Source organism: Suricata suricatta, chromosome 9 (assembly GCF_006229205.1).
Source record: "Suricata suricatta isolate VVHF042 chromosome 9, meerkat_22Aug2017_6uvM2_HiC, whole genome shotgun sequence".
In the NCBI taxonomy this organism is placed as follows: domain Eukaryota; kingdom Metazoa; phylum Chordata; class Mammalia; order Carnivora; family Herpestidae; genus Suricata; species Suricata suricatta.
In genome coordinates, this window is record NC_043708.1 from 97,879,296 (window position 1) to 97,906,471 (window position 27,176).

The window sequence follows — 27,176 nt, forward strand, 5'->3', positions numbered from 1 at the left end:
GAGCTGGCCAGGCTCTCCCCTCTCGCTCAGTCCCCTCCCTCTGCAGCCCCCGCTCCCCCTCCTCTTCCTCCTCCTCCCAAGGCGATTGTCATATGATAGCTAAGAAGTGGCACATTAATGAAGCGCCGCTACAGGGGTCTTTTCTGCTCCTGTCACTGCTTAAAACCATCAGATGGTTCGAGGGAGGACATGGAGGCAGCCACCTAGCTCAGCGGTGCCGCGGAGCCCACAGCAGCGCCCTCCGGAGCCCTGAGGCCGCCGCTGCTACCGTCTGCACCGGGACTCCACAGCCGAGCTCGGTAGCCCGGGGAGCGCACCGCCAGAAGCGCTGGGGACTGGTCGGCTCCGGGCGCTGCAGGGCTCAGCTGCGAAGCTCAGAGACTCGCGGAGCCCAGCCGAGACCAGACACTGCGCCCCGGCTGCGCAAAGAGAGGGACCCCAGAGCTGCAGTGCCATCCCGGATGCGGACGCACAACTTGGAGCAACTTTAAGGTGAGCCCTCTGGTTGCATCCCTGCCCCAGTCCCTGCTCCAGGTCCGTACTTACTTCCGTGCTTCCCCCGCGCCGTGCCCCCGCTTCCCCTTCCGTGCCCACTGGCCGCACCCCACTCTGCACTCAAAGTTGCCAGCTCAAGAGCGCGGGCGCGGGCTGATCCGTCGCCGCAGCCCCTACCCACCTTGTCTGGTCTGTACTCAGCCTGGCTGACCTCGCGGTGTCTGTCTGTGCATCCATGCCTCCCCCCCTCCCTTTATCCCCCCCCCCCCCCGTCCCCCGTTCAGATCCAAGCAGCCGCCGGCCCGCGCGGATCCTGAGCTAGAAGGGGGCAAACAAGAAGATGCCTCGGCCCGGCCGCAACACGTACAGCGACCAAAAGCCGCCCTACTCATACATCTCGCTGACCGCCATGGCCATCCAGAGCTCGCCCGAGAAGATGCTGCCGTTGAGCGAGATCTACAAGTTCATCATGGACCGCTTCCCCTACTACCGGGAGAACACGCAGCGCTGGCAGAACAGCCTGCGCCACAACCTCTCCTTCAATGACTGCTTCATCAAGATCCCTCGGCGGCCAGACCAGCCGGGCAAGGGCAGCTTCTGGGCGCTGCACCCCAGCTGCGGGGACATGTTCGAGAATGGCAGCTTTCTGCGGCGCCGCAAGCGCTTCAAGGTGCTCAAGTCCGACCACCTGGCGCCCAGCAAGCCCGCCGACGCCGCGCAGTATCTGCAGCAGCAGGCCAAGCTGCGCCTCAGCGCGCTTGCGGCCTCCGGCACGCACCTGCCACAGATGCCTGCTGCCGCCTACAACCTGGGCGGCGTGGCACAGCCCTCGGGTTTCAAGCACCCCTTCGCCATCGAGAACATCATCGCTCGAGAGTACAAGATGCCTGGGGGGCTGGCCTTCTCCGCCATGCAGCCCGTGCCTGCCGCCTACCCTCTCCCCAACCAGTTGACTACCATGAGCAGCTCGCTGGGCACTGGCTGGCCGCACGTGTACGGTTCCGCAGGCATGATCGATTCGGCCACCCCCATCTCCATGGCTAGTGGAGATTATAGCGCCTACGGCGTGCCACTGAAGCCGCTGTGCCACGCGGCAGGCCAGACGCTGCCCGCCATCCCGGTGCCCATCAAGCCCACACCGGCCGCAGTGCCCGCGCTGCCCGCGTTGCCTGCGCCCATCCCCACCTTGCTCTCGAACTCGCCGCCCTCGCTCAGCCCCACGTCCTCGCAAACAGCCACCAGCCAAAGCAGCCCCGCCACTCCCAGTGAAACGCTCACCAGCCCGGCCTCCGCCTTGCACTCGGTGGCGGTGCACTGACCCGCAGCAGTGGAGCCCCCTCTTGTTCCCCTTCTTCCCAGCTTATTCGCCCTCCCCGCCTCCCAGCCCTGCCCTCCCCCCATCTAAGGCCGCCACCCTAACTTGTCCATTTCACCTTCGGCCAACCCTCTCTCCCCCAGGAGAACTTTGTTGTGGACCCAGGAGACAAAACACAAACTTGCAGATGGCCTGGAGGCGCGTGGGAGCTGTCCTCGCCTCCACAAGAGGGGTAGGCTGGGGGCACCGGGGCCAAGCCTTCCGATTCCCGGCCCCCCCCCCAACCCCCTCTCATTTAAGAGGCAGGGGAAATCCTGTCTCCCGCCTTCGCGGAGAGGAGCGCGTCTTCCCTCGGCCAGGATCCGCGGGGCTCCGGACACTGCGCAGTCAGTTCCTAGACAAGAGAAACCGCCTCAGAGGTTTCCTCGAACAGATCTCCCCTGAGGGCTACAGCCGCACAGCGGAGGGCCGGATCTCGTTTACGTCTTGGAAATCTGCCGGGGAAAGGGACCACTAATCTTCCAACCCGACTCGCCTCCGCCCATCCGGCAGGGGCTGGGCGGACCACAGCTTCCCGGAGTAGCGGCCCTGCCTCCCAGCTTCTGCGGAGTGTTTTCGTTTTTGTTTTGTTTTGTTTTGTTTTGTTTTGTTTTGTGTTTTGTTTCCTGCAGAAGCTCCAGGCACAGGGAGTTAGGGGAGAGGCTGCCAAACTGAGAAGGGGACACTTGTCCTCAACACAAGAAAAACAAAACTAAAAGTAACCTTGTAGTATTGTTTACAAAGGCGCCCGGTAAAATGTAAACAGTGAACTTGAATCTGTATTGCTTGGCGGGCGAGCGGGCAAAGCCCACTTTACAAGTACCTGTGGTAATGTGAATGTTTACTCTTCATTTCTGGCCAGGTTAGGGGTGGGAAGGGGGGATGGGAAAGTTAATTGGAATGTTGACTTTCCTGTTACTTAGAGACCTTTTAGCTATTTATTTTATTGTTGGAAGGGGAAAAAAAAAAGAAAATGAAATAAGCCCAACTAAGAAAGCATCAAGGGCAACCCTAGCAGAATTTAGATAGCTGACTGGTAACGTGAAGCAGATGTCACCGGATAGGTCTCCCATGGACAAGTCTTTCTGTTTGCTACAAGAACTTTCCCAAGAAGCTAAAGGGCTGCAAAGAGATGTAAATGCTTGTGAATAGGAATGATTATACACTGTGTAAAATGCACTTTTGTTTGCTATATTCCTTTAGAGTTCTTAGGTAATTTGCTGGAAAACGAACTGTTGTTCTGGTGTGACCTGCTTAAGTTAAAAAAAAAAAGTTGTAGTTGTCATAGGGCTGTAAAATTTTTACCTTTCATTTTTCTCCTTCCCTGTTCAGAATTAGCATGACATTTTAAAAATTGATGTTCTTGTTCCCAGCATGCCTGTTTTAAGACAAAGAATTTTAAAAAGGTGTCTACATTAAATTATGAATCTAGTCCAAATAATATTTTCTCATTAAAATACGTAAATTCAAATTTTAGTTTTGTGTGTTTTTGAAGATCTGCTGCAAACAATAACTTTACAAAAGATAGATGTAGTGCCTCTAAGTATGCTTCTTGCAGTATATTGTCTGAGTAGTTTGGCTTTTCATATCTTATTTCTAAAATAGGTCCTCTGATGCACCTGCATAAGAAGGGGAGGGAGAAATGATTCAAAGGGACTCCTGGAGCAGAGGGAAAGAGGAAGCTATTTCTAGAATAGATCATCAGATGCACAAGTGTAGTGCTGGAAAACTGTCATTTAAAAAATGTAATACTTTCTATGTATTTTATCTAGCTTAAAATATACATTTTACAAAATATACTGCATGTAAAACTTATGTAGAATAAGGTAGAGTCTATATGGAGATAAGAACAGACTTGCTTCCTCAATAATAATATTCTGATGCATCTTAGAATATTAATTTCCCTGCTCCTTTAAGTTATTTCAGTTGTTGAAATCTTCTTTTTCGTAAGTTACTCGAAGTTCACCTTACATGTCAAGAAACCTCTTCAGTTTGAAAAGAACAGATTTCTTTTCATTCCTTCATGTGGGAAAATAATGCTCAATGAAGTTAATTTAAATGTTTGATTCTAAGTATTTGCTTTTCCTCAGATTTTTGCAGAGAATTAAAATGTGTCCAGAATTTGTGGTTTAAGGCCAACTGAAACTTTCCTGAAAGGGTCCCAGTATTTCTAGAGTGAGGTGTGCATTCAACTAATGAAGTTACAAGACAAAGAAAAACTTAAATGGTGATTAACACTTTACTGTGTAATACGATTAAACAAAGGCCTTTGTGCAATACAGAGAAACCCACACAAAAATCTTGATCACTATTCTCCATAAGGAGAATCCTTAGCACCTGCAGCCCTTAACATATTTAGAGGGTTAGCTGGGAAAAAAAAATTAGGATTAATGCAAAGGGTAATTAATCCTGTTGTGACCATTTTTTAAAAGGAAGGATCCCACACACAGCCAAAAAAAAAAAAAAAAACCTGGAAAATAAGTGAATCATTGGGCTGATTAAAATGCATGAAGCTACTAAAGCTCGTCAGACAGGGGACAACTAAACTCATTCATCAAACCCAATTCACAATTATATCAACAAATCAGCAAAAGAAAGCCTGGAAAACTTCTCCACCTTGGGCTAGGAAACGCCTGAAACTTTCTTCTCAACAAGACACCATCTATATAAATATAGAAATAAAAAAATAAGTACGTAAATAAGTAAATAAATAAATAAAATTTTCTTCGTTTCCTGCCAAATAAAATTAAAGCCATTTCCGGAATATTCTAATTTCGTCAAATTTACTAACACTGAATTTGAACTGGGAATGAAGGCAACAGAAAGGGCTAATAACATGGGCCTTAAACATTTTATAAATTATCAGCTTGGATAATCAGGTAAAATATTTGTCCTATAATAGGCAGTAGAATGTCGATGTATAAATATACACACATATATTTAATAATGGGGGTCTTTAAGATGCAGATCCAATTTCTGATTTTTAGCAAAGGAGTGACTTCAACTCAGTATCTGAAAATGTTCTTTTCAGCCAGTAAGTTCGTCATGGTGTACTGCAAAGAATGAAATAACTTGGGCATTGTGAGCCTTCCTTTCACAACTGCAGGCATCTCTTCTCAGACAAAGTTGAATGAGTAAAGTAAAAAATCCACTGATGATATTTTGACCTTGATCAGAAAAAGACAGCTCAAACGCACGGGTCTCCACCCTTTCCATCCCCAGCTTTGAGACTCACATCCAGTTTAGCTGAAGTGCCCCCACAAACAAGGAAGTTTATAACTATGATACCTTCAATGGCTCTCTTTGTCATGTTAAATCTTTTCACCTGGCTCAAGTCCAAAGTCAATACACAGAGCTTTAAAATAAAACGGAAAGAGACAACACCATGCAGTGAGGTGTGTGTTCGGAAGTCTTATTTTGAAGATCGAGTTAACTTATATTTTCTATTTTGTAAATGTGGGCAGTATTCATTTTTTTTTTTAATTCAGGTTTTTGATTTGGAAACTTGACTTTCCTGTTATTTTTGGTTTTTAACATGATCCCGTACTCAACTGTGTTTTAAGTGGCTTTCTCTGAGATTGGGGGAAATGCTTACACAACGGATGACTTTTGTGCACTTTATCGAGAGGAAAGCTGTAGAAGTTCTCACTGTTCCTGTTGCCTGAGTTGGAGATTTTGAGAAGCCTGAAGACTAGCCCGGGCAGTGCTAGTAAATGATTCTCAGAATGGCTTAAATATTACAGCAGTGAGTTCACGTCCTTTAAAATAGATGAGAACACTGAGCGTCTTGGAAACATAAATCCGGCTAGGTGCTCGAGTGGGGTGAAGTTGGGGAGTAGACTGGAGGAAGAAACCAGCTGAGAGCTGCAAACAGAAGGTTTTACATTACTTACTGTAAGCAAGGCTGGGGTAAAGGATGTGACTTAGACTTTCACAAATGGAAACTCCCTTTCTAAAATCTATCTATTTAAGAAAAGAGAAGGATCAGGATCTGCTTTCAAATTTGTAATGTAAACGTCAATTTTTTTTTCTCCTAAAGCCACATATGCACAGAGACACCCAAACAAAAACAAAACAAAAACAACCCAACCCACCGGCTGTGAAGCCTCAAAGGGGATGCATTTGTTTCGTTTAAACTAACAACAAATTATCTAATTAATATGTTTCAATTACAGCATGAAAGGCACAGCCCCTGGACCGCCCGCCGTGGGGGCACAATAGCCCCAGAGCCCACTCTAGGAATTTACAATAACTTCACATCTGTTTCTTTATTTTCCACTTTTTGAGTCTAAAACTCCTCTCAAGATCACTTCAAACCACAGCCTGAGTTATGAAATATGTCCCAGTGTTAAAGGGGGACCTAACTTTGCCCACGGAAGCTTCATTTGCAAGCAAAAAAGTGAAAGCCCATTGAAGAGCATTAAACAAATATATTAGAATTCTGTCACTTTATGCAATTGAGTAGATCAAATGAAGGGTCCCGGCCACTTCATTCACTCTCATTCACTCGAATAGAAAATGCAAAGAATAGCAACCCGAGACTGGGCCACCGATGTAGATTTAGCTCCTTTTTACTGGGAGACAAAAAGGCTGAATTTTCACAAACACATTGCTGACTCGGGGACTAGGAAACCGGCACTGGAACCCCTTTGGAATTTAAATTCATTTTATCTTCCTCTCTCTTTGCGGGGATCTGTTTGCACTACAGTGCAGCAGGCATCCGCCGGCGTCTGAAAAAATGGGGGAGGGGAAGAAAGTGAGTGGGGGGAAGCAACGTGGGCCTCAGGATTCCCAAGAAGCTCCTTGGTGGTCGACTAACTCACAGGTCTAAGAGAACTTTGATTTAAATAAATCTTTATTTACATCAATATAAGCATCATTATATCACATACATCTCCAAGTCTCTTACCTCCTTGCTTGGCATGGATTACATAAACAGCTTGTTTTCAAAGACCAGAATCACATCCAGGTCAATCTGTCTTCTTTCTTCAACTAATATCTGGTCAGTGATGTCACAACAGATTTGAAAGCTGACCTGTCAATTCTCTGTCTCTGTCTCTGTCTCTCTTCTCCCCTCTCCCCTAAACACCCCACTTCCTCTTAACTACTTTGAGCACCATGATGGTAAACTTGTGTAAAAATCAACAGAGGAGACTCTTTGGTTAGAATTTCCAAGTCAGAATCCTCCTGCATTTTCATCTCCCGTTCTCGGGGGTTTGGTGGGTGGGGGGAACCAAGCACATGTGTCGGCGGTAACTGAGATAATCTTGTGGCAGTACTTCTATCTGGTGTCTTCTATGGCTGGCATTTTTGTTTTGGCGCATTTTATAAGACTTTTACATGTCAATATTTTAGAAAGCTTACAGTGACTGTGAAGAGCTGCTCCTCGAGGCGGAGCAGGTCACAGTAAGAGCAGACTTCTTAGCTTTCACGATGTGATTACAGAGGAATGAACCAGTTTTCTCAAATTTGAAGTCTAAACGAGATCTGATCTGAAGGAGAAAGTATTTGGAGGGTTTTCTAATGTACTTCAAATTTTTTGCCTGGTACTTTTTCCAGATGCATCAAAACCTTGAACACTTTTCAATTTACCTTCAAGATTTGTATGGTCATATTTAAACCATTCTTTTAATTTGTGGGATTGGTATCGGGAGCTGGGATGGGAGGTGGCTCAGACCTACAGATAGAAAAAAGTGACTAAAGAAAAAGCTGGTTGTTTTATAACCATAAACTAACAAATTTACTGGAACTAATAATAATCAGAAACCACCCCTGAAAAATTATAGCTGTCTAGTAAAACTTTCCTTGGAAAATGTTCCTTAGAGAAATTTTCAAGAATATATGGACAAAGGGTTCTTCTTTGCAGGCAGCCTTCTTTTGCCTATGTCTGCAAATAACTGATGTCAAATCAGTTGCAAGCTTTTGAAGGAACAAACTGGGAGCATTAATTAGAGCAGATTAAGCTCACAGATAAAAAGCATTCTTTAAGTATCTGTTGTATAGAGGCACTGTGATTCTGATTCATGCTTTGCAGTCTGTATATTTTTATTTACTCAGTTAATTTCTTCCCCAGAGTGTTCCCTGTTGGCTGGGCTTACTAAGGTAGACAGTATAGAAAGAGTTGTTGGTTAGCAGGAATAAATGTTTCCAAACTCTACTTTTCACAATACATTTCTCTCCCTTCCTTCCTGAAATACAGTGTGTTGGTCTGATCATTCTAGTACATAGCAACATACAGAGAAACTGTTTAGTAAAGGATCTTAATTTTGTGCCACTTAGAGGAAGCTTAGTATTTATTAAGTAGTATCTAGAGTGTTTTGCATTAATTACAGCAGCTCCTTGGAGAGACATTATAGCCAAGAATGGTTTCACACAACAGGAAAACTCTTGAGTATCTGAACTCCCCCACCAGACCTGCTACAGTGAAACAGAGAGCAGCAAATGTCTGGCTCACTTGGAAATAACACCATATATTTTATTTATTTACATATATTTGATAAACTGAAGGCTTATATATAAAAATGATCATTGGAAAGTTTCCCATCACCCTGGGTACCATGATATTTATGGCAACTACAAAAACAAGAACAACAAAGGTAACATAATGGTCTGTCTCAAGATACCTAGCATGATTTCCTACTGGAGAAAAACTGATAAATGGCTACCTACCCCTCCCTTGTTCAATGGATTCGTGAGACTAAATATTTCTCTGACTGCCTGGAAGATACTAACAGTTCTCAACCTTGTGGTATGTGTCGGTGGATGGGAAGAGAGCAGGGAGAACAGGCAAGTATGACATTTTATGACTATGATCAGTCCAGATCCAGTCCAATAGGCAATGATTCATATCCTCAACACAGAACCATTAACTGAATGAAGGAGAATTCTGAAAATAGTCCTCTTAGTTTAGCTTAGGTAAAAACCCTCTACCTTTGTTCTAAGTGTCAGTAAATGAGAGTATTGACTACTTCAGCTGTGATACTAAGTTTGTACAATTAAAACATGTGAAATGCATTTAAATTTACTTGTGTCTTTAATAAAGGAACGCCTTCCATAAAACAAGAAAGTGAAAATGATTAACTTTGACACAGAAACATAAACAGCAGTTTGATTAATTATATTGCTAATTATTCTTTGCTGTGTAGCCAAACATTATATTCTTAAAATGACAGATGCTGAATAAATCATATAAAATAATTACTTGGAATTTCACTGTAGTAAGAAATGGAGTTTATGGAGAGATTTATATTGATATCTAAATATATAATTGGTTTTGTTCTGTTCTATTTCCACTTAGAAACCTAGTCTTTACTGTAAAAATACTACAACTATATTATAGAAATGTTTTTTTCTATATTTTTCCTATGTGACTTTAAAATAATGCATTTCTCCTTTGGATATTTTCCATAATTATAATCAATATACATAATTTGTGTATCTTGCTGTTCTCCAACATTCTATCATAAACACCATGTTTTCATAACATAGTTTGGAAACATGTATTTTAATATTGGTATAGTATACCAATTGAGTGAAATACTAAATGCCTAATTGGGACATTCTGAATGTTTTTAGGTTTTGTTTGTTGGTTTTTGCTAATACAAAGATTGTTATGGTGAACATCATTCATACGTAACTAAACAGTGTTTCCAATGATGTAAAATACATTAGTGTTGTTATATGGAATTCCCTAACAGCTCCTTACAAGTTCTATAATGTAATTTAATTTAGGATTCCAGCTTTGTTATTTGCCCACTGCTATCTCTCCTCTATCTGGGACCTAGAGCAATATTGCCTCAGTGTAGAATAAAAAGACACTGAATGTTAAGACTTGTTAGGTCCTGAGAAATTCCAGGTAAACCAACTCCTTTATTTCATTCATCTGATGAATCCCACTGATACATTCCTTTATCTACATCCAAATAATTGAACAGCATGAGGTCAGGTTCTGAAAGTAAAACAAAAGTTCAGTCTTAAATGCCAGACAAATGCCACTAAAAATCAGAAATCACCAAAGTACTGAAAATGTCAAAATTAAGGTTTTTATCTGATAATGTAGGCTCACAAGACTTTAAGGCAGTTTACACAGCATAACAAGTTGCAAAAGTTTTTTTTTAATGTTTATTTATTCTTGAGAGAGGGTTGGGGAAGCAGGGGAGGGAGAGACAGAGAGGGAGATACAGAATTTGAAGCAGGTTCTGCGCTGTCAGCACGAAGTCCAACATGGGGCTTAACCTGGGAACCACGAGATCATGGCCTGAGCCAAAGGCAGATGCTCAACCAACTGAGCCATACAGGTGTCCCAGAAGCTGCAAAGTCTTTAGGTGGGGACCTTGGGTAGTTTGTGTAATGAGAGGGAATGGTCACTGTAACTTCCAGGTCTAAAGATCAAGAGATCTACCCTCAATATGAACCATTTCTTCCTGATACCCTGCCTGAAACTGAAAGCAAATAGTCTTCTAGTCTGCCACAAGTCTAGAGGGTCCAGACCTATTGCAGGTGTTGACTATGTCATTTCTTCAGTTGCTTTGAGACAGCTGATTCTCAAGACGGGAGATGGTGGGAGTGAGCGTGGGGGGTGGGGTGGGGAATGATGTAGGGCAAGGAATTAGAGGTTCAGATTTTGTCTCCTTGTCGCATTTCATTTTGTCCTTTTCTTGTTGTTTTTGTTAAATATGTATTTATTTAGAAAGAGCATGCAAAGCAGAGTAGGGGCAGAGAGAGAATCCCAAGTAGGCTCCACATGCACTGTCAGCACAAAACCTGATGCAGGACTGAAACACACAAAGTATAAGATCATGACCTGAGCCAAAATCAAGAGTCAGATACTTAACCAGTTGAGTGAGCCACCCAGGAACCCCTACCCTTTCTTACATGACAAGCTTTCTTTTTTTCTTTTTTAACTTTTAATGTTTATTTATTTTTGAAAGAGGGAAAGACAGAATGAGAGTATGAGAGCGGCAGAGAGACAGGGAGATACAGAATCTGAAGCAGGCTCCAGGCTTTGAACTGCCAGCACAAAGCCTGATGCTGGGCTCGAACCCATGAACCATGAGATCATGACCAAAGCTGAAGCTGGACGCTTAACCGACTGAGCCACCCAGGTACTTCTCTTATGTGACACTTTCATGTCTTATTTCCCTACTGAGGTTCTTGAGATCTTAATTATTTTTAATCAATTTGTTTTTAACTGTGTAAGTCATGAAACAGGTGCTGACCAGCTACTCGTCCATGGGAGAACATCTGGGTGGCCTGGAGCAGACCCAGAAACAATAAACATGAAGAGTACCAAAACTAATGGCTACAACTGACATCACTCTCCTGAACTGGAGTGGATGTTTTTTGATGGGGAAAAAATCATGGAACCAAAAGAATTTGTTCACAATTACTTTTCCACAGCCTCCCAACTACCATCCCCAGAGCCGATCACTCCTACCCTCAGCTTGGATCACTTCACACAAAGAGGAGAGACATAGGGGGAGTGAAAGAGGAAGACTGAGAGAAGGCCGGGAAGCTGGGTGAAAGTCCGAGTCCCTATTAGCACGGGGTTTTAAAAGCGTCCTCCCAGAACACTTCAACACATGTCCTTCTAATTCAGTTCAAGCCAGTTCAACTCAGCCTCATTCCTCAAAGCCAACTCAACAAATATTACTAAGCATCACCTGGATAAACAAGATCTTGCAAGAAAATATTTTGGCTAGAAGACCTGAGTTTGATTGCCAGTTTTTTTTTTTTTTTTTTTTAGTTAGTTAGTTTGTTTGGAGGAGGGGTGGGCAGAGAGAGAGAGAGAAAGAGAGAGGAAGAGAGAGAATCTCAAGCAGGCTCTGTGCTATCAGCAAGGAGCCCGATGTGGGGCCCAATCCCATTAACTGTGAGATGATGACCCAAGCTGAAATCAAGAGTCAGATGCTTAACTGACTGAGCTACACAGCTACCCCCGAGTCCTAGTTTTAGCACGTTTTACCTAAATGGTTCTGAGCAATTTTCCTTAGTTCTCGGTTATCCATCTTTCATAGAAAATGAGAGTTTGCTCCAAGGCTTGTCTCGATCAAGTGGAGTAAAGTAGATGAAAATGTTTTGAAGTGTCATGTGAACTTAAGTTACTATTACTGTCTGTGACAGAGGAATAGTAAAATAAAAATTGCTATCAGCAATTGTCCTATCTGAAGGGAATTTAATCTTAAACTCACCAGGACAGACTGCAGGCTCATGAGGGGAAGGTCTCTGTTTTATGCTATTTTTCACTGTCTGCCCTTATGTTCCCACACCTATGAAGTAACCTGGCAGTGAAAAGGGGGTGTTATGGTAAGAGAAATTGTTGCCCCTTTTTGTATATTCTCTCACAGTGGGTCTTTTCACAGATTTAAAGATACAATGTTGACAAACTGCTAAGATTGTTAAAGACAAGACAGGAAACAATGGGACAGCAAGGCCTGTAAAGACGGTAAACATGAAAAGTAGGGCACTGTTAATCTCCTTTTCCCCATCAAGCAATGGCTTACACTACTTCCCTGACACTTTAAGTATTAATAAATGCCTACATAGCATTTACCATGCGCCAGGTATTGTTCTAAGTTCTTTACAAATGTTAACTCATTTAATCCTAATAGCAACCTTATCAGATAGGTGCTTTTTATAAAGTCCATTTTATAGATGGAAATATTGAGGCACTGGGCCTTTATTTAACTAATTTGCCTAAGGTTACCTAGCTAGCAAATGGTGTCCATGCCTAAGGGACTCCTAGTAAAATCTGGTTTAATATCAAGATACTTTAGTTATTGATGGCAGTAATCACATGATTTCTTAGACTCAAGGGCTATATTATGCTCATTAAGGTGTGCAGAGGGAAGAGGAGGATTACCCTCTGTCAGCTTTAAACCAATGGTGTCAGACACAAAGTGATTTTTGCAGCTGCTAATCTAATTATTTTTGTTAACTTCTCTTCCCTCCCCAGCTTTGCTGTATGAGTTATGAGTCACTAAATTGCATTCTCTTCCTATACTATCTTCTATTTAATTTATGCAGCTGGGGGTTGGGGGGGAGAGGAAAGCAATACCTTCAATAAAACCAGAAACACCCTTCTACACTAGTTCACAGCAAGCAATAGTTGATCTTTGATCTCAGTCAGATCATATACCAAAAAAGTTAGCATGCAACACCACCACTTTCTTGGCCGGGGGCGTGGAGGATCTTAAGGTATATCCAACCAACCTGGATCCATACACAATTAACTCAAATCCTTTGGGAATGAGAGCAGCTAATATGAAATCTAGGCAGGGGCATGCTCTAGTAGTAAAAATAAAATTACTAACCTGTGTGTCTTTCTCTTCCCTTACTGTCTGTGTCAACAGGCAAAATAAGTCTGGGGGGGAGGGCAGGGGGAGAAATATAACTTTTGTACTTTCACTAGGATTTTAGAAGAGAAAAAGAAGGGGAGAGGGAGGGAAAAGGGAAGGAAAGAGGGTAACTTCCTATCTCAGCAAATACAATAAAAATTTTTTTTAATGTTTTATTTATTTTTGAGAGCAAGAGAGACAGAGCACGAGCAGGGGAGGGGCAGAGAGAGAGAGAGAATCTGAAGCAGGCTCCAGGCTCTGAGCTCTCACCACAGAGCCTGATGTGGGGTTTGAACCCACAAACTGTGAGATCATGACCTGAGCCAAAGTCAGATGCTTAACTGACTGAGCCACCCAGGTGCCCCAAGCTCACTTCGTCTTTGAAGATGGATCCACTTGCAAAGGTCAGGGCCCTTTTTGCACCTTTCTCTCTTATTCTGTTCTATTTCTGTCAGAGTTTCAAATATCCACCCATGCAGGACACAGCCAGTCAACTGGCAGTCCTCTGGGGTTGGTGTGTGTGAATGTCCATATTCCCTGAGGCTCAGCAGATGAGGGAGAGGGAACACTGGGAGAAGATGCTTTCAGATATTAAGCAGTCTATTTAGGAGATGGTCTAGTTTTGCCTTTCTTTACTTTCTTATGGAAAAAATAAAACCTGCTACCACTTTGGAGTAGAAGTTTTCTGTGATGGTTTCTGTTGTAATGTGTAGCATTTATCTTTCAGAGTGATACTGATATTGATACCACCACTTGGTGGTAACTGAAAATTCATATGCTGTTGGGGAGGCTGGATCACATGACCCTCCCTGACCCTTATAAAAGTATCTTGTCTTGGAACCAATAAACTTGGCAAAGCAGTAAGCTTTTATTTTTTCCTTAATTGTTCAAAGTAACATGTGTGGTCCTATATGGCATATGCTCCATGTCATTAATTTGCAATAAAGTGTCCTCAAAGCAGAGGAGAAGTAGAAGGATATTCTCACAAGTTATCATTTGGATATGATCTTCTCCTAAAATGAAAACAATAGCACTATTCCAAAGGGTTGATATTAAGAGCATGGAATCAATGATTTAAGGGGGGGGGGGGCATGAGCAAATCACTGAAACTTTTTCCTCTAAAAAAATTAGAGTTATATTAGAAATTTTGAGTTGGTTTATATTTACCATTCAACTCAGCTCCAAATTCAGCCTTCTACACTTTCTTCTGAAAGTTTTACTTCCCAAACTCCTTTGCAAGCTGACTTCCTGTGAGTTTCTGCAAATAGGAAGTCTTAGAGGAACATCGGAACAAGAGTGGAGGGGAGAAAGAACCTCCCTCCGGATTTTGCTTCCTTCCCATAGGCTTTGGCTCCAACCTCTACCATCTTTCAGCATTCCCAGAGCCAGCCTCACCACGCTTCCCAAGCTGTGCCAGCAGTGGTCAGAGCACCAGCTCCTCAGGGTCTCTCTGTTGATCTCCAGAGGCACCAGAAGCAGCAGGGCAGTGCCTCGCTTCAGGTCTGGGTCTCAGCTCTCTGGAGGGGGTCCATTCTCCACACTCCCAGGTTCTGTTGTGTCCATCCCTTTCCTTTCTGTTCTGTGGTCCCAGAAGTGGTGATTGCTTCCTGTAGTTACTGCCCTGGTGTTTGTGCCGTGTTTCATTTTTGGGCCCTAAGCCTACCGACACCCATGTAACTGATACTCTGTATTCAATTTCCTCTATTTGAAATATCTAATGTGATTTCTGTTTTCTAAACTGAACTCTGAGTGATCACGTATTTATGATCCTGCATCACTTAATCCATCAGCTCTGTGAAAGTCTGTATTCCCTCCCTCAACCCATGCTATTGGACATTGGGTATGGGAACTCCGTGCTAGGAGTTGGGCAACAGAGAAAGGGTTACACATATATACCAAACAAGCCCTGATTTCCTGGAAGAGGAGGAGAGCACGTATATGGAGAGCATGCCCAGATGAGAAAACAGGTTCTGTGAAAGTTCTGAGAAAGAGGAGGAAAAATGGTTGGAACAGAAGGTCTTGAGAAAGGATTTAAGGTTTAGGACTGGGTGAAGGCAAATAGTTCAATCTCATGATTATGAATATAAAGACTTCAGGTGGCATTTCTGGCAGAGAATAAGGAGGTCACTTGGTGAGGGGGAAAAAAAGGCCTCATGGTGGAGAACAGAGAGTACTCCAACTGGGTGGAGACAGAAGATGGGAATTTCTTGGGGGCCAGAATGTAGTCTGTGGAACTAGTGGAGACTTTAGGAGATTTATGAGCAGTAAGGATGACCCAGAAATACTCTCTTGCAGGAAGGGCAAGAAATGACGAAGAAGATGCATGGAAGGGAAACAAGTTGCACGGAGAGGACATCAGTATGCTCTTCAAGGATGCCAGGTGGGTCTGTGACAGTTTCTTTCACTCAGTGAGAGCTGTCATTATTTGGGCCCCGACTGCGTATCTATACTGTTTGATTCACACATGCTATTCTTCTTTTGTCCTTATGGCAAATTTAGGAAGTAATTCTCATTACACAAACAGGGAAACTAGTACTGAAAAGGAGTTAATAAGTTTTCTGGTAAGTGGTTGAATAGGATTCAGGCCCATTTTCCACCTGACTATAAATTCAGGGTTATTCAGCTGTCATGTAACATATTGCTTGTCCTTCAAAAAATATTTACTGAATAGGATACCATTGCAGTTACTGTGACAAATAGAAGGAAATAACAATGAAATGATGAATGGAGAGAAAGGGAAGGATTTGAAAAACGCACTCAATAAATTAGAGGACATGGTGACTAACTAGTGAAAGGGGGAGGTACTGAGAAAAAGAGGTACCAATCAAAGGAATTAAATGGCAATTCAATTAGTCAGGATTTCTTGTGCTGCAAGTAACAGAAACTTAATTTAACCTCACAGTTCTATTCTAACAAAAGTCCCAAGAAGGAGTATGATTGTTTCTCCTTGGGTCATCTGCCCATCCCTAAACCAATCACTCTAGCTGAGGAAATACAGTGCTCTGATTGGCTAGATATGGGTCATATCCCATCCTCAGGGCCCACAGAGGCAGGTCCACGATGCAGAATCCTTCAGACCGAGCAGGATTCTTATGGAATGCTCACTATACAACGACTCTAGAGACTTTAGGAGATTTAACTCAAGCCTGGTTAACTAGAAATGAGGTTCCACCGATGGAAATAGGTAAGGTTGAGAGCAAGTGACTATGGGAAGAAAATACTGAGTTAAGGTAAGGATTTGCTAAACTTGCACCAGCTCCAACAAAGATGCAACCTAATACTGAAGATACCCAGTCAAAAACTGAAATCACTCCCATATTTCTTCAGAAATCTTAAATCTTTAACTTTAAAGGTAAAAGTATCAATTCTGGGAATTGAGGATTATCCATTGGTATTAAAAGTTTAGTGACAGGGACAAAACAAATAATGACTAAACTTAAAGATTCTATATCTTACAGGGTGAGATTTTTCATGAATGCACAAATTATTCGTTCAGGTAATGCCATTTTCATAAATCTCCTGGTTTTGCAGCTTTGATGTAAAATGGGGATTGGCAAATTATAGGCCAAAAGCCAAATCCAGCCTACCACCTGTTTTTGTACAACCCATGAACTAAAAATAATATATTTAACATTTGAAAAATCAAAAGGCTATAAACATTTCATTATATTTGAAAATCCCATGAAATTCAAACTTTAGTGCCTGTACATATTGTTGAAATATAGCCATATTCGTTCATTTATATATTGTCTGTTACCCTTTGTGTTACTATAGCAGAGTTAAGTTGCAACAGAGACCACATTCTGGGTACTGCAAAGCTTAAAATATTTATTTTCTCTCTCTTTAAAAAAGTTTGCCAACCTGAGGGCTAAAAACTAGAGTGCCAATTGGTCTATGAGGTCTTTGCTATCACACCTATGTTTATTGGTGGTAAATTAGTCACAAATCGGGCAAAAGGTCAAGATGAAGTCTAGATTTTCACTAATAATCCATTTGATTATAAATTTGGGGGCTATTAATAAACTTATTCAAAGCTTGTTACAAAACTTGGATCAAGTATGAAGTCTTTCACAACTCTCAATAAATTCTTATATTTTCTTAGTTGCTCATGAGATCATCTCACATATTTTTATAGAGTGTATAGTTTACAGAGCACTATCAAACACACCATTGGTTTGGTACAATATGTAAAATACTACATAGTTAGCTTTTGGTAAAGCCTGACCTCTTCTGGGTATAACATTTGCTAGGAATTAGCTAATTAAAATAAGATACATAAAAAATAAGATAAACAAAAAATGAATACATTTAGGAACCACAACCACATCACTTGTTATGTTATCTGAGCACATTCCAAGTGGAATGGAAATTAGTTGGTTGCCTTCCTAAGCACCTGTTTTTCCCTTTCCAAAACCTCCAGTTTCAGTTTGGGAATGTATGAGATAATGAGAGGGCTACCTCTACCAAATAACCTATCTTAAGCCTGTAGGGCATTCCCAGGCATAGTGATTGGTCAGAGAAGGGGACGTGACTTCAGTTGGAGCAATCAGACTGATTCTCAGAAATCTGACAAGAATACTTCCACAAAACCCGTCTCTTTCCTGACAGAACTGAATGATTAGTAGCTGAAAGTTACTGACGGCTGTCTTGGGAACCCCAGAGAAATCATCTTAAGATATAGCTGACATGACAGAAGAGTGAAAGGCAGAAAGAAATAGTCTTTTGGACATCACTGAGCCACTCTATAGAACGCTGCCTCATGCTGGTCCTGCCCTGGACCTTTGAAGGTTCCATCATGAACCAGTAAGCTCCCTTTACTACTGAAGTCAGTCTGAATCAGGCTTTCATTCACTTGTGACTAAAACACACCAACTTCATTCCTTCATTCATAAAACATTAAGTGTGCTTTCTTTTGTGACATCAAATGTGTCTTTTCCAAACAACTACAACCAATTCTTCGACTCTACAACACCAAATGGGTGTCCTACAATTCAACTTAATTCTGACACTAGCTCTCCAGAATTAGCACAGACCACATAGTTGAAGGGTTCTGACCCACAAGACAAACCCCACTTTAGATACCAGCTGTAGAGGGAGTCCCCAGGGTACCCATAGCTCTGCTCTACTGATTGCAGATTCAAAGGTTCCCACAGCAACCTCCTTCAAGTTCCATAATTTGCTAAAAAAGAGAACCTCATCAGTCTATTATGAAAGATACAACTCAGGAACAGCCAAATGGAAGAGATACATTCAGCAAAGTATTTGGAGGAGGGAAGTAGGACACAGAGTTTCCATGCCCTTTCTGGGAAAAGCCACCTTCTTAGCAAGATCAATGTCATCACCAATCTGGAAGCTCCATGAATTCCATCATTTAAGAGTTTTTAATGGAGGCCTTATTATGGAGGCACAGTTGATTAAAAAATTCAAACTCCAACCTCCCTCCTCTCTCTGGAGTTGGGGCTGAAAGCTCTACCCTGTTACCACTTGGTTAGTTTTCCTGGTGCCCAGCCCCCAACCAGTAGCTATCTAGGGCTTCCCCTGAGGAGTTATCTCATTAGCATATAAAAGACAATTAATTCCAAGGGCTTTAGGAGTTCTGTGCCTGGAACCTGGGACAAAACCCAAATATTTATTTCTTATGAAACTACAATTATATAGATTTACTCTGGTCAGATATGCTCATCCTATAAGACAGTTAAACTACGCTTTCAAGGAATTCATGGGGTAGGGAAGGAGGAAAAGGGAGGAAGTACCAAACAGATACAATACATGGAGTTTAAGCAATGAGCTACAAATAGTATCTGTCAGAATAAATCCTATGCTAGATATTTTGTGTCACCTCCACTAGTGCCTAGCCAAATACAGGAAAGACATTATCCCTAGTCTAGCTCACACTTTGTGTCCTTTTCCTCAGATGATCCTCAAAGTGGCATTAATCAATAATAAGCTGATTTAATCACAGCAAACTAATCCAACAAAAGATTCTTCCCTTGAGGTTTTACAATAATTTCTCTCCAGTGCCCAACTCATCACATTGTATATTTTATAGATTTTGAGACAAGCCAAATTAAAAATTTTTTTTCATTTTTCCCAGTTTTTATTCATGTATTTTTCCTTTTACTAGAGTATGCAGCCTTCTGACTTCCAGGAAATCTTCAGCTCCATCACTGTGAGATGGCTCTTTAAATCAATTTTGCCAACAACCCCTTGGATGTGTGGGATTTCTGAAGATGCCAGTCCCCACCTCCCATGGCTGGGATGACTTACATGCCAACTTGCAAACCACTCAAATGTTAGGTGGGTGTGTCACCTCACCTGTTGACCAGGACATCTAGGAGACAAAAGCGGATGGAGTAATACAATTTTAATAATGATAATGGCCAAAAATGTGTGGCTTAGTGAAATAAGTTTTGGAGTTAAATAGATACAAATTCTCTTACTGACTCCATTTCTTTCCTTGCAAAACAGAGGTAAGAGTTTCCTCTTTGCCAAGACGTGCACAGTAAATCAGCTAACACCTGTATGGTGCTTGCCCATGGTTGGCGTGTGATAAATAATTGCCGTATTTCATTTGAAATAAATATAAAACTATCCTATTTTTTGGCTAGGGTTTGAAAGATTTCAAAACATGATACAGAAATCCTAGACTGAATGGTAGGCCTGTGCTCTGACTGAGAGCCTATTAGGTACAAACCCCTCAGGGCACATAAATTGGGCCAAGATGTAGCTCCTTGTCTTAAGGAAGTCACAAGCCAAACCATGGAAAACTTAAGTCAGAACAAAGGGATGAAAATGATACTTCAACACAGCAACAGGAAAAGTTTAAAAATAAAATCCAGAATGAATTACCAACCACATTAAACCAAGCATTACATAACCAAGAAGAAAGAAGAGTCTCAAAGTCAAAACACTCCAGGCAATTTTAGTTTTCACCTCAATTTGGAACTTATAGAAATCTTCTATATTTTTTTAAGGTGGAAAAAGAGTTATTTGGATTTACTGACATCATGTTCCCTAATGACTGGTCTTTCTGATTCAAGAGTTCTATCAACACTCTGATGCTGTATCTCAGGGATACAAAATCAAGGGGAAAATGCTCCACACAAAACAAACCTCAGATGTCCTAGAACAACCCTTCTTTTCCAAATTTGATTCTTATTTTCAATTCGAAAAACAACACATGAGGTACAAACTGTCTCATGTTTATGCATGTGACCCTGGAGAAGCGAGGATTTCAGATGCCTTTGATTACGAATTGGCTGAAGAAAATATCTACCTAAAGTTACTCACTGAGGAACTAATTCTCCCTGCCCCCACCTCACCTCAACCCTAAAGAAACTTCCATCCTGCATCACTTTGCAATGGAGCACTTGACACGACTTTATTGGTATATCTTTCTTATGCATTTGACCAATCAAAATGATAATTTAGACAAACTGGGCATGGCAGAGTGCACTATCCAGCAATATCTCATTATTATGCAAAAAATCAGATATTCACAGCAACTGTCTCATCTATTTATTGTTTGGTTACTCATCTGGAAATTTTAATACTTTCTTCAGGGGCAGGGACTGGCAATAAAAAAATAGACCTATATATCAAACCTTTAACTTCTAGCCATCATTGTGTGCCATAATACAGATGGAGTGGCTATCAGCAAGCTTTACTGTGTTGGTTTATTTCCTTCAACAGAGAATGTGGATTTAAATGGGATAAAGCAACAAAGTCGACTTAAGACTGGAGGGCCCCTTGGAACCTTCTTGTTGCTTTGCAAGCATAGATAACGGCTAGAGTCTGTCTCCCATAGGACTGATGCCTGGGGGTGTCAGTAGCTATCTGCAAGATCACAAGAGCGGGTGTGAGAAGGAATGGAATTTGGTTCAGGTGAGGGATGAGGCTATTGCAGTCTGTCCCCCGTGGTTCCCCCTCAGAGGCACAGGTTTCTCTGGGTCACATTCCGCCTCTCACAAACACAGAGCTTGCTGCATGCCACGGCTACTCAATAACTCATTCAATCTTTATGACAAGCCTGTGAGGTATATACTGCTCGTACCCCCATTTTATAGATGGGGAACTGAGGCACAGATTGGTTACGTAATTTACCCAACGAGTAAGCAGTGAAAGAAGGCGGCAAACGCAAGCAGCCTGGCTCCAGAATTTGTGCTCATAAGCACTATTCCCTGCAGGCTAGTGGTGCACAGTGTGGTAGCTTTCTACCAAAAAGCTTTCGGCTTTTTGGGGTCTGTGCCAGAAGAGTAAACTGGGGAGAAAGAAAATGCAATGTATCTACAAGAGAATCATATGAACTCCCTGGTTTTTTTTTTTTAATTTTTAAACATTTATTTATTTTTGAGAGAGACACACAGTGAGCAGGAGAGAGTCAGAGAGAGAGGGAGACACAGAATCCAAAGCAAGCTCCAGGCTCTGAGCTGTCAGCACAGAGCTTAATGTGGGGCTCGAACCCATGAACTATGAGATCATGCCCTGAGCTGACGTCGGCCACTTAACCCAACGAGCCACCCAGGAGCCCCATGAACTCCCTGTTTAAAGAGCAGATTCTCAGACCCACACCAAGTGATTTAATAACTTGCAGCTTTTCACAACTTCCTTAAATGGTTCTTAACCACATCTAAGTTTGAGAACTACTACAACAGATTTACTGGACTGACTGTCAAAAAATCATCTAGATTGAGTTCCCAATTCCACTGTTCACAAGCTTTTTAACATTTGGAGAAATCACCTGACCTTTCTGGCTCTCAGTTTCTTCATCTGTAAAAGGGGGCAAAGACATCTGTCCTACACACTGCACAACTTGTAAGAGTGAGAAGAAGAAATCAGTAACTTGAAAAGCATGTCCCAATATGAGCTATTATTATTGGTCTCTTGTTGTTTTGGGTGTGCAAGATTTTTCTCCCTGATAAAATTATAATCTCTTTAAGGGTACAGATCCAGAAGTACACCTCTCTTTTACCCCATAATAATGTATACCAGGCCAAGCACGTTGTAACTACCCAATAAACACTGGCTTAGCTCAAAACATCTTTTAAAATACGTAAACAGGTCCACAGAATCAACACTACCTGTTATCACTTGCAATTCCAGGAAACAACATTCATACACTGTACCTCCAGCCCTCAGAATATTGTTATGTACATTATCATATGTGATTCTCACACGTCTTAGGTTAAAGAGGGTGGTTAATGGTAATAGCTGCGTTTTCCTGAGACAGATGAAGGTCAGGTTAAACGGTTTGCCTAAGGCTACCCAGTCAGTAACTAAACGGCAACTTCCACAGTTGCTTGCAACACCATGCAGCACACTGAAATGACTCACAATCTGAACAACTCTTTGGGCAAAGATGGGAAGTGCCAAATATTAGAGAAAGGAGAACCACTATCAATGAGGATTAATATTAGGAGGAAAAAAAAGTTGTTTATTTGCATACGAAACACACAGATTTCTGACAGGTAAGAAATTTTGCCCATTTTGCAGGTATGAGGCATAAAGATCAGGGAGATTTTCTAGAAAGCTACAAAATTCTTTCCATCTTTCCATGCTCACTTGCGAATTAATATAGTATTAATTTTCCTTCCATTAAAAAATGCAATTCTGGAAAAACTAAGATTCTACAAAAAGAGCAAGCGGAGTTCAAGCAATCTGCTTTCAAAATTCCTGTTACTTTTAAAGACAGAAAAGAGGGACGCCTTGGTGACTCAGCTGGTTAAGCGACTGACTCTTGGTTTTGGCTCAGGTCATGATCTCATGATTTGTGGGTTTGAGACTTGTGTCAGGCTCCGCATTGACAGCATGGAGCCTGCTTGGGATTCTCTCTCTCCATCTCTCTCTGCCCCTCTCCTGCTCACTCTCTCTCTCTCTCTCTCTCAAAAAAAAACAAAAACAAATAAAATTTAAAAAAAATAAAAAAGAGACAAACCAAAAAACAGACTCCTAACAGAAGACAAACTGGTGGTTACCAGAGTGGAGGTGGGTGGGGGGATGAGTGAAATAGGTGAAGGGGATTAAGAGTACACTGATCTTGAGGAGCACTGAGTAATGTACAGAATTGATGAATCACGATCTTGTTCATCTGAAACTAATATAACACTGAATGGTAACTATAGTGGAATAAAAAAAAAAAACTCTCTTACTATTGTGTCACACAGCTGCCAGGCAAGGAAAGAAGATGCAGCACCATACTGTGGTTTCAACATCAACCAGCTCTGGAGGCATTCATTGTTGTGGGCTCACTTAGACTCCCTCCACCATCAGATAGTTGCCAAAGACAACCATGAATAAGTTTCATTTGCTGGACCTGGTCCAAACATGGCAAAGACTCTAATACTATTACATTTTCTAGTTATAAAGTCTCTTTGGGTGATGCAACACCTTGAGACTTATTTGAGAATGCTTATTGATAGGGTGATGCCTGTTTGCTTACACCTCATCCCGTGGATTCTGAGTTAGCCTTGTAAAATGGATAGTGAAAGTTCAGCTTTGATAACAAGCAAATCACAGCTACCAGAGTAGATCACAGGTAGTCACAGCTACCAGATCACCAGCGAGATCCTTTTAAAACCTAAGTCAGATCATTTCACTCTTTTATTCAAAAGGGCTTTTGTTGGTTTTAGAATCGGGTTATAAAATTTATATAGAAATGCAAAAGACCTAGAGTGGACAAAACAATTTTTAAAAAGAATCATTGAGTTGGAAGATTATGTGATTTCAAGACCTAATATTATGCAACAATAATTAAGACTCTGTGGTATTGGCATAAAGACAGACATACACCAAAAATAGACCCACACATATACGGTCAACTGATTTTCATCACAAGTACCCACATAATTCAATGGTAAAGAATACTCTTTTCCACAAATGATGCTAGAATAAGTTAACACTTAATGTGAAACAATCATAAGCTTTGTCTTATACCATTCATAAAACATGACTCAAATTGGATCATAGATCTATATGTAAGGCCTAAAAGTATAACATTTTTTAAATAAAATACAGGAGAAAATCTTTGTTATCTTGGGTTAGTCAAGGATTTTTTAAAGGGGCCAAAAGAAATCATAAAAGAAAAAAATTGAGACTTTGGAATTAAGAAAAAAAGACAAGACACAATACACATATCTGGTAAAGGACTCGTATCAAGCATACATAAAGAACTTTTACAACTCAACAATAATAACAGGCAAAGATTTAAACAGACAATTCACCAAAGAAAAGATATGAATGACAAATAATAAGGACTTGAAAAGATAGGCACTCAAGACATTACTCATTAGGAAAACAAAAACTAAAAACTACCTATTAGAATGACTAAAATTTAAAATCCAGTAATACCATGTGTTGATGAGAATACAGGGTTACTGGAACCCTTATACATTGTTGATGAGAATACAAAATGGACAGTCACTTTGGAAAAAAGTTCGGTAATTTCTTACAAAGTTAAGCATACTCTTGCCATATGACCTAGTGATTCCACTCCTAGGGATTTACCCAAGAAAATAAAAGCTCTGTGCAAAATTCTATACAGGAGTGTTTATGGCAGTTTTATTTATAATGGCCCCAAATTGGAAAAAAGTGTTCTTCATCTGAAAAATAGATAAACAAACAGGTACATCCATAAAATTAATATTCTTCAGCAATAAAAAAGAATGAACTACTTATACATGCAACAACTTGGAGGAGTCTCAAATTCACTGTTCTAAGTAAAAGAAGCCAGATACAAAGATTACATGTTGTATCATTCCACTGATACAAATTTTTGGAAAACGCAAAATTATAGGAACAGAAATCAGAGCACTGGTTGCTAAGGGCTCGGAGGAGGGACAGGGATGATTCCAAAGGGATGTGAGGGAACTTTCTGGTGGTAATGGAGCTGTTCTACATCTTGTTTGTGGCGCTATTTACTAAGCTGCATGCATACATCTGCCAAGTCATCAAACTGTACAGCTAAAATTGGTAAATTTTACTCTGTATAAATTATATCTCACTAAAGCTGGCAAAAAAAATCCTTGCAATGACTATTTCCCTCAGAATAAATAACTACTAACTGACCTCCATGATTTGTTCTCTCCCCATCCCCTTGCACTGTCCCTCTTGCTCTCTCCACTCCAGCTACAATAGCCTCCCAGCCAGGACATGCCAGGCATATGCCTTCTCTAGGGCATTGCACTAACTCCTTCCACCTTCTTTTTTTTTTTTAAGTGGTTTTTTTTTTTTATTAGAGAGAGAAAAAGAGAGAGAGAGCAGGGGAGGGGCAGACAGAGGGAAATACAGAACCTGAAGCAGGCTCAGGCTCTAAACTGTCAACACAGACCCTGATGCCAGGCTTGAACCTATGGTCAGTGAGATCATGACCTGAGCCAAAGTCTGACCTTAACTGACTGAGCCACCCAGGTGCTCTCTTCCACCTTCTTTTAGACTGTGACTAAATGTCATTATTTTAGAGAGGCTTTATCTCTCAAGTAATATTCTTCAAATGGGCCTCAGTTTCCTCATCTGTAAATGGAAGAAATTGAATCAAAGGGTCTGAGAACGTTCTATAGTTCTGACATTTGGCTTTTAGGATGCAAAACTCACCATAGATGGTAACGGAATTGTATAAGAAGGCACTGAATGACAAATGGCAGTTGAGTAAAACAAAGTTCTGGGGCATCCTGAGAGGGAATCATCACTTTCAACTGTCAGAATTGAAAAGAGGCTTAAGAGAGGAATGGGCCTCTTAAAAAACAGGCAACAATTGGGGTGCCTGGGTGGCTCAGTCAGTTAAGCCTCCGATTTCAGCTCAGGTCAGATCTCATGTTGGTGGGTTTGAGCCCCACATCAGGCTCTATGCTGATAGCTCAGAGCCTGGAGCCTGCTTCCAGTTCTGTGTCTCCTTCTCTCTCTGCCCCTCCCCCTTTCATGCTCTGTCTCTCTCTATATCAAAAATAAATTTAAAAAATTAAAAAAAAAACAGGCGACAATTAACTGGACAATTGGAAAGAGCTGGCTGCTTAACCAACTAAGCCACCCAGGTGCCCCTGGTGTTTCTTCTTAAGAGAATACTAATTCTATCAGATCGGGTCTCCACTGATGGTTTCATTTAACTTTATGTACTTCCTTAGAGGTTCCATCTCCAAATACAGATACATTGAGGGTTAAGGCTTCAACATAAGAATTTGGTGGGTGGTGACAGTCCATAACAAGAGGAAACATCTGTTTCAGAGAGTGATCCAAACCACAGCCTAACATTCTGTATTTCCCTTAAAGAGCCTGTCTAGGTAAAAGATTCTATCTTAATTAAAGATCATGAGTAAACAAGTAAATGAGAAGACCTTGGGATTTCAGCTTTGTGTTTGAACTTTGTCCATTCTGTCTTTCATATCAGCATCTCAAATTTCTCCAACATGTTCAGGTTGTAACCCCTCTGATTAAGGAAATAAGGCTCACCTTACCTTAACAGGCAATTAGTTTTTACAATTAAATAGAGGGAGTCATGATTAATGATCTTGCTAATTGTTCTTCCCTGATGTGCACATTAATACAAGCAGAATGCTCAAAAATTCTGAGGAACATTTATTCTTTGAGCTTGCTATGCTCCATCATTGTGGATCCAAAGGTGAGAGAGATTCACCCACGGCCCTCCTGGAGATCAGAATACAGGGCAAAAGACATGTGAACAGATATATTACAGCAACAAGGGAGAGACCTTGTCAGTTTTCCTGACACACAACTAACACAGCATTGCTTTTCTGCCACAGCATTGATATAATGATTACCTTACCCAGTTAATTGCCAATAATGCCAGCAGGCCAACAAGTAAGAAAATAGCACCATGGACATACAGGAGAGATTCTGAGTCATTGGTGGTATGCCAGTTTTCTAGAATGTTTTCAAAGCAGGGGCATATGTTCAAACTCTACAAGCTAAGCAGAAGTTAAAATTTTACTCTGAAGAGAAGCTACTAACTCTTGATTTCAGCTCAGGTCATGATCTCACAG

At 41.4% G+C, this 27,176-nt stretch overlaps 1 protein-coding gene and 1 long non-coding RNA gene across 5 annotated transcripts in view; one reads left to right on the top strand and one right to left on the bottom strand.

The window, feature by feature from the left end:
- LOC115302889 overlaps positions 1–27,176 on the bottom strand; it is a 332,633-nt gene that overhangs the window by 16,553 nt on the left and 288,904 nt on the right. The window contains exon 6 of one of the 3 annotated variants that reach the window (XR_003913691.1): positions 9,699–9,797. The exons of 1 other annotated variant lie outside the window; for it this stretch is intronic. This is a non-coding gene — a long non-coding RNA (uncharacterized LOC115302889). Of the gene's footprint in view, positions 1–9,698; positions 9,798–19,265; positions 19,517–27,176 lie in introns of those variants that run through there. One more of the 3 variants, XR_003913692.1, reaches the window with a different exon arrangement.
- On the top strand, positions 310–3,325 carry FOXB1 (forkhead box B1). Of its 2 annotated transcripts, none has more exons than XR_003913688.1 (2): positions 310–492; positions 1,954–3,325. XR_003913688.1 is itself a non-coding variant. In XM_029952881.1 (2 exons), the coding sequence occupies exon 2, from the start codon at positions 836–838 to the stop codon at positions 1,811–1,813; it is 978 nt and encodes a 325-aa protein (XP_029808741.1). In that variant the 5' UTR covers positions 310–492; positions 780–835; the 3' UTR covers positions 1,814–1,873. The 2 variants fall into 2 exon arrangements, 1 of the variants encoding a protein (XP_029808741.1); XM_029952881.1 differs by lacking the exon at positions 1,954–3,325 and adding an exon at positions 780–1,873.